At 42.3% G+C, this 8117-nt stretch overlaps 1 protein-coding gene across 1 annotated transcript; it reads left to right on the forward strand.

The window, feature by feature from the left end:
- The first annotated feature begins 553 nt into the window (after positions 1-553).
- Positions 554-7763, forward strand: LOC136678506 (macrophage mannose receptor 1-like). Its single transcript, XM_066656554.1, has 7 exons — positions 554-671; positions 1432-1485; positions 2886-3251; positions 4148-4510; positions 6479-6811; positions 6962-7306; positions 7402-7763. The coding sequence occupies exons 1-7, from the start codon at positions 608-610 to the stop codon at positions 7761-7763; spliced, it is 1887 nt and encodes a 628-aa protein (XP_066512651.1). The 5' UTR covers positions 554-607.
- The last annotated feature ends 354 nt before the right edge of the window (positions 7764-8117 follow it).

The following is an 8117-nucleotide window of genomic DNA, read 5'->3' on the forward strand; positions in this document are numbered from 1 at the left end:
ATTTAAGCTTGCGTTTTACGTTGAGGAGAACCCTCATTTAATCTGAAAGTCAAATTTAAAATAACCCTATGAGATAGTGGTGAGTTGAGCTTTAGAGCAGCAGTTCACAATGAATAATAACTGTTTTATAGCTAGCAACATGCTCAGAATATTCAGGTTCTAATTAAATCTATAAGAGCCCCATTTTTGTCATTTTTATCCTAGTTATCAATTTACTAAAGACACAGTGCACAAAGGAAGAATAAACTGCAGGCAAATACAATCAAAATACACGTTACACCTACACCTGTCATTTCAGTTCTGCTTCATTAACTAGAGAGCACTTTTCCAGACTTTTCATCTGCAGACCAGAGAATGTTCAAGACTTTCCACCTCATTGAGAAGATGATGAATCAGTCTGAGGCTCGAGCGGCGTGCAGAACAAACTACACTGACCTGGTCACTGTGTACAGTAAGAAGGACAATACTGCACGAGACGTTGATTGAGCGATATTGGATTGGTCTGAACTGCAATCAGCCAAGCTTTAAATGGTCTAATGGTAATGATGTTAAATTCAGTGATCTGACATGGGACTGTGGGGCAGGGCTCTGCTGTGCTGCTGTGAAGATGGATGGGTCATGGGAAAGTCGTAATTGCACAGAGAAGAAAGCTTTCATGTGCTGTGAACAAGGTAATTACTGACTGTTAATCGTCTGAACTGTATTTGTCAGCTTTTAAATACTCACTGATATTTCTGATAAAAATCAAGCTCTAATTCTGAGTGTCACTTTTATAAGCATCAGTTTCTGAAGCTTCTGAACAGTGACTGTGATACAGTGGTAGGAACAGCTGTGCAATGGTGTAATAAACTGATCTGCAGTTTGAAACATCAGTGTGGACTGGTCACACAGCAGTTCTCAGATATGAATTATGGTGATTGTATATCATTGCTGTCCAATATAAATTATGTATCTCCAAAAACAGTAATTTACAGTCGACGTCATGAGTGTTTCTAGCCTCTTTTTTAAGTTTTGAGTTAAAGCGCCTGTAAAAATACGAGGAAAATGTCTTTTTTATGGTTATCTCTCATAAATTAAAAAAAATAGTGTGCACGCACACACACTCGAGTGCAGGTTTTCTGACGACTTGTGCTACTTGTCGAAATGTGCTACTATGCAGCTCTGCGAATGCTCAGACCCAAAATATTCATGCTTTTTATGTGATAAATCTTTTTTTAGTCTGTGTTATAGTCTGTGAGTCTGTCATATCCTCAGAATCTGCATATGATCTTCATAATATTGATAACAGATTATTAGAATCAGGGTGTGATTTGAATAAGACTAGCCCACAGCAGCTCAGTATTTTAGGAAAAAATGCTATAAGTTGATATTAATCTATTTATTTGTCTGTTATTAGTTTAAAATACTCATTATTTGTGTTATTTTTGTCAGTTGTTTGGCAGCAGAAAGAGGGAAACTGTGAGAAGAATGGACAGCAAAAAGCAGGTGAGAAAGTTGACAGTTAAAGTTAGTGAAGAGCACATTAGTGATAAAGCCATGACAGCTTTTGTTTTCCACAATGATTTCACACAACCAAACTGAGCATGAACTGTTTATTCTCCACAACCACCTCTTACATTTATTTATACTTCTCAAACGCTTTTGGTTATTATTATTATAATTATTATTATTATTATTATTATTATTATTATTATTATTTATTTATTTCTATTTATGTAATTTTCAGTCAATTTCAATTTATTTGTGTATAAATAAATATAAAATTAAAGTAATAAAGATGGAGACCGGACAAGAGCAGGAAGAACCAGGAGAGAAAACAGACCTGTAGTGAGTAGTGGCAAAACAAAACAGTAACTGTCAAAAACTTCCTGTTCACAGTATAAATATATTTATGTCATGGAGGGTGTCCCTTCTCCCTTTATTTTTTATTTATACAGTACCTCTCTTTTCATCTTATCATTTTAATCAATAATTCATTTACAGTACTTTCTCCTTACTTCCTCCTTCACCAGTATGGAAATAATTCTCACACAAAAGTGTATGTGTGTGTGTGTGTGTGTGTGTGTGTGTGTGTGTTCCTAAAATCGCCCCTGGTCGAAGTAAATGTAAAAACCAATTTTACTCCAAGTGATTTTGGAGTGTTTCTATTCGTCATGAAACGTTCACAGTGTGAAGGACAGCTGCTGTAAAATTGACGAATCTAGCTGAGGGTTTTGGAGTGAAGAAGTGAGACTTATATTTTTACACAGTGATAATCTGAATCAATATTCAAATTTATATAAATGCTGTTCAAGCCATAATTAACACAGATTAATGATGACGATTTAAATTATTATACATTTTTTATTATTTTGTTTGATCCATCTTCAATATTCAACAAGGGTGGTACAGAGGAGCAGCAGGTAATGTCTCTGTTACAGCTCCAGGGACCTAGAGGTTGTGGGTTTGAGTCCTGCTCCAGGTGACTGTTTGTGAGGAGTGTGGTGTGTTCTCCCTGTGTCTGCGTGGGTTTCCTCCAGGTGACTGTCTGTGAGGAGTGTGGTGTGTTCTCCCTGTGTCTGCATGGGTTTCCTCCGGGTGACTGTCTGTGAGGAGTGTGGTGTGTTCTCTCTGTGTCTGCGTGGGTTTACTCCGGGTGACTGTCTGTGAGGAGTGTGGTGTGTTCTCCCTGTGTCTGCGTGGGTTTCAAAAACACACGTTGGTATGTGAATTGGAGACTCAAAAGTGTCCGTAGGTGTGAGTGTGTGAGTGAATGTGTGAGTGTGTGTCACCCTGTTAAGTGATTCCAGGTATGTTCCGGACCCACTGCGACCCTGTACTGGATAAGGGTTACAGACAATGAATGAATATTCAGTATTACTCTTTCCATCCTTACATTTCCACAGATGTTGCTGCCCATTTCATTATTTACCAGTTAATCCCTAAGAGTATGCCCCATTGTGAAGCTCAGAGACACTGCAGGAAGCTCTACAAAGATCTGGTCCACATCAAAGATCAGAACAGCAACGGATCGTTCTGGGTCTGTCTGCTGAGGGATGACTGGGAGTGTATTGATGGAGGATGCTCTGTCTACAGGAACTTGACGAGTGGTCAGCCTCGAACATCATCATCATCATCATCATCATCATCATCATCATCACCACCACCACCTACACCACCATCATCATCATCATCAAACTGTTCACATCTGAATAATGGGAAATGGGAAGCAGTGCCATGCCCTAATGCTCAGCCTGCTCTGTGCTACCGCAGTAAGTCGTAAACACACACACCCTCATTCTCAGCAGCTTCCAGAATAAAACACACCTCAGTGCATCATTTTATATTTTTACATTGATCTAAATCTTACAAACCAGGCCCAGTAGCTCTCTCCCTCCGTTGCCTGCTCAGCCACAGCTGAGAAACAGCATCCGGAGGCGTTCGGGCGATGGAGAGACCTCGGAACATTAAAAAGCATGAACTTTAAAACTTCAAACTGCACACGGTGTACACAGGACAGTGAATGTGAAATGAGAGCTCAGATTCAGTAGAGTTAGTCTTCCTCGGTTCATAGTTAATAATTTATCACAAAATGTTTCAGAAGTAAACTGGGTCCCTCTTGTGGTGCTGGATCGGTGTGTCATTTTGGTGCCAGTTCAAATCGACCCAGCTCAGACGAACAGTATTTTGATCAATCAGTCAATCAATGAATTAATTAGGGGCGGCACGGTGGTGCAGCAGGTAGTGTCGCAGGCACACAGCTCCAGGAACCTGGAGGTTGTGGGTTCGTTTCCCACTCCGGGTGACTGTCTGTGAGGAGTGTGGTGTGTTCTCCCTGTGTCTGCGTGGGTTTCCTCCGGGTGACTGTCTGTGAGGAGTGTGGTGTGTTCTCTCTGTGTCTGCGTGGGTTTACTCCGGGTGACTGTCTGTGAGGAGTGTGGTGTGTTCTCCCTGTGTCTGCGTGGGTTTCAAAAACACACGTTGGTATGTGAATTGGAGACTCAAAAGTGTCCGTAGGTGTGAGTGTGTGAGTGAATGTGTGAGTGTGTGTCACCCTGTTAAGTGATTCCAGGTATGTTCCGGACCCACTGCGACCCTGTACTGGATAAGGGTTACAGACAATGAATGAATATTCAGTATTACTCTTTCCATCCTTACATTTCCACAGATGTTGCTGCCCATTTCATTATTTACCAGTTAATCCCTAAGAGTATGCCCCATTGTGAAGCTCAGAGACACTGCAGGAAGCTCTACAAAGATCTGGTCCACATCAAAGATCAGAACAGCAACGGATCGTTCTGGGTCTGTCTGCTGAGGGATGACTGGGAGTGTATTGATGGAGGATGCTCTGTCTACAGGAACTTGACGAGTGGTCAGCCTCGAACATCATCATCATCATCATCATCATCATCATCATCACCACCACCACCTACACCACCATCATCATCATCATCAAACTGTTCACATCTGAATAATGGGAAATGGGAAGCAGTGCCATGCCCTAATGCTCAGCCTGCTCTGTGCTACCGCAGTAAGTCGTAAACACACACACCCTCATTCTCAGCAGCTTCCAGAATAAAACACACCTCAGTGCATCATTTTATATTTTTACATTGATCTAAATCTTACAAACCAGGCCCAGTAGCTCTCTCCCTCCGTTGCCTGCTCAGCCACAGCTGAGAAACAGCATCCGGAGGCGTTCGGGCGATGGAGAGACCTCGGAACATTAAAAAGCATGAACTTTAAAACTTCAAACTGCACACGGTGTACACAGGACAGTGAATGTGAAATGAGAGCTCAGATTCAGTAGAGTTAGTCTTCCTCGGTTCATAGTTAATAATTTATCACAAAATGTTTCAGAAGTAAACTGGGTCCCTCTTGTGGTGCTGGATCGGTGTGTCATTTTGGTGCCAGTTCAAATCGACCCAGCTCAGACGAACAGTATTTTGATCAATCAGTCAATCAATGAATTAATTAGGGGCGGCACGGTGGTGCAGCAGGTAGTGTCGCAGGCACACAGCTCCAGGAACCTGGAGGTTGTGGGTTCGTTTCCCACTCCGGGTGACTGTCTGTGAGGAGTGTGGTGTGTTCTCCTTGTGTCTGCGTGGGTTTCCTCTGGGTGACTGTCTGTGAGGAGTGTGGTGTGTTCTCCCTGTGTCTGCATGGGTTTCCTCTGGGTGCTTCGGTTTCCTCCCACAGTCCAAAAACACACATTGGTAGGTGGATTGGTGACTCAACAGTGTCCATAGGTGTGAGTGAATGTGTGTGTGTTGCCCTGTGAAGGACTGGACTTATTATTAATACACAAATAAATTGAAATTGACTGAAAATTACATAAACAGAAATAAATAAATACTAATATATAATAATGCCCTGTGAAGGACTGGCGCCCCCTCCAGGGTGTATTCCCACCTTGCGCCCAATGATTCCAGGTAGGCTCTGGACCCACCGCGACCCTGAACTAAGCGCTTACAGATAATGAATGAAAGGATTAATTCATTAATTAAAACTGAAATTCTACATAAAATTCAAATTCAAAATCCTTATTGTCCCTAATTTGGCCAAAATGTAAAAATAATCCAATTTTACCCCAAATGTAGTCAAATCAGACAACACATATTTGGCATCTGAAGTTCTCTTCACTAATAGTTTACAGTGATGTGATGTTTATAGCGTTGAGCAAACCACAAACCTAAATTATTACTTCATTGTGCATCAGCTTGTAAAATGATGTCTAACAGATTTGGTCGTGTAGTTTCTGACACTGTAGGACACAGTGTTATCTACAAAAACTGGCTTAGATTCATAGTGAGCTCAGGGTCATGGCTGTTGTTACCATCATCGCTTTTTGCCACTACTTTAGCAAGTTTACTTCAGAAAACCCAACACTGTTTGTGGCAGGTCTATGTTCATTAATGCACTTTACACAGTGAAGTAATTGTTGGGGGTGGATCTGTCTCAAAACATTCATAGCTCCAGTAGAAAATGAAGGAATCACATTTCACACCTGTGTTTAGAATAAAGGAAATATTTCAATATTTCTGAAACACCAAGTGCCAAGAATAACCACATACATCACATCCAGCCTTGTGACTGTTCTCTTACTGAATTAAATAAAAAAAAAAAAATTATTTTCCAGGGTGGCATGGTGTAGGTAGTGTCGCAGTCACACAGGAGGTCACCTGGAGGTTGTGGGTTTGATTCACGCTCTGGGTGACTGTCTGTGAGGAGTGTGGTGTGTTCTCCCCGTGTCCGCGTGGGTTTCCTCCGGGTGCTCCGGTTTCCTCCCACAGTCCAAAAACACACGTTGCAGGTGGATTGGCGACTCAAAAGTGTCCGTAGGGGTGAATGTGTGTGTGTGTCTGTGTTGCCCTGTGAAGGGCTAGCGCCCCCTCCAGGGTGTAATCCCGCCTTGCGCCCAATGATTCCAGGTAGGACCCACCACGACCCTGAATTGGTTACAGATAATGAATGAATAAATTAATTTTATTTTCCACAGCCTTCGACAGGAGACTCCGAACTTTCCACATCATTGAGAAGCAGATGAATCGGTCTGAGGCTCAAACAGCTTGCAGAGCCTACTACACTGACCTGGTCACTGTGTACAGCGAGGAAGAGAACACTGTGCTGAGTGGTATATGCTCTGCCTGGATCGGTCTCTATCGGAATCAGTCGAATTGGAGTGGGAAATGGTCTAATGGAGATGATGTTACATTCAATAACATAACAAACAGGTGTGGATCAGAGCCCTGCTGTGCTACAGTGAAGGCTGATGGTCAATGGGATTCTCTTAAGTGCACAGAGAACAGAACTTTCATGTGCTATAACCAAGGTAACTGCTGACAATGCTTAGAGAACCTCCTTCTCAAACTCACTCTGTTCAAAGTGTTTTCTTGTTTGTGTTCAAGTGAAGCACCATTAGGTAAACTCCATTAACTTTAACTCTAGCAACTTTAATGTGTCTATTTATTTCTGTCCACAGATGTTTCTGACCTCACCTTCAGCTATAGTTTAGTTCTGAAGAATCTGACCTGGTACGAAGCTCAGAGTCACTGCAGGAGGAACCACACTGATCTGGTCAGCATCAGAGATCAGACCCAAAATGAAAGTGTGTACAATGAAGGGAAAAGAAGCTCCACGCCGTTCTGGATTGGCCTCCTGCAGGATGACTGGCAGTGGACTGATGGAGGACGCTCTGCCTACAGAAACTGGGCATCTAGTAAACCTCAAACTTCATCACCACAATCACCAGATTGTGTACAGTTGAAAAAAGGGTCGTGGTTCTCTGTGCCGTGCAGTAAACTGACCTCTGCCCTGTGCTACAGCAGTAAGTCAAGACTTCACAAACACTCTCTCATTCTCAATAGTGTTCAACTTTAACTCTAAAACATCCTCTTGTGTTTGTAACTCCGTCTCTCACAGCGTACATCCATGTGAGTGCTGAGCCTATGAACTGGGAGAGTGCTCTGGACTACTGTAGGAAAGAGAACAGGAGCAGTGTCCTGCGCATTGAGTCTGACCTGGACCAGAAAGAGGTGGAGAGAGAGCTCAGGAGGAGGGGTGTCTCTGGGACTCTGTGGCTGGGGCTCGGACAGAGTCGACTCTTTGGGTTCTGGATCTGGACGAATGGGATCTCTGTGGGACCCTTTAGTAACTGGGTCGGTGGGAGAGCACCAGAGGCTCCACTGTCTCAGAACTGTGGGGCAATCGACACAGAGAAAGGCTTTAAATGGCGTGATAGAGACTGCAGGTCAAAATACAGGGTTCTGTGTGAAGAAAATTAATCTTCTTTATTTAACCTCTTCCTCTGAGAGCACAGTGGAGCAGCAGGTAATGTCTCTGTCTGAGTCTGAAAGTTGTTGCAGGAATTAGAAATAAAAGTCAGGAATAATAAAGACCACTCAAACTCATACAGAACCAAAACTTTAATATAAAAAAATATTTATTACCTTTTGTACCTTTATCTTTTGTGCTTGTGGTGGACGTAAAGAAAGTGGAAATGTAGAGTTCACAAAATGGTTGTGAAAATAAAAATAAATAAATAAATTAACAGAGTTATTATTTCGCGGCGTGTCACAAAACACCTCAGTTTCTGAACATGGTTCTCATTAATGAAACATCATTAAACAACTGTTTGT

This window comes from Hoplias malabaricus, chromosome Y (assembly GCF_029633855.1).
Source record: "Hoplias malabaricus isolate fHopMal1 chromosome Y, fHopMal1.hap1, whole genome shotgun sequence".
Classification (NCBI taxonomy): Eukaryota; Metazoa; Chordata; class Actinopteri; order Characiformes; family Erythrinidae; genus Hoplias; species Hoplias malabaricus.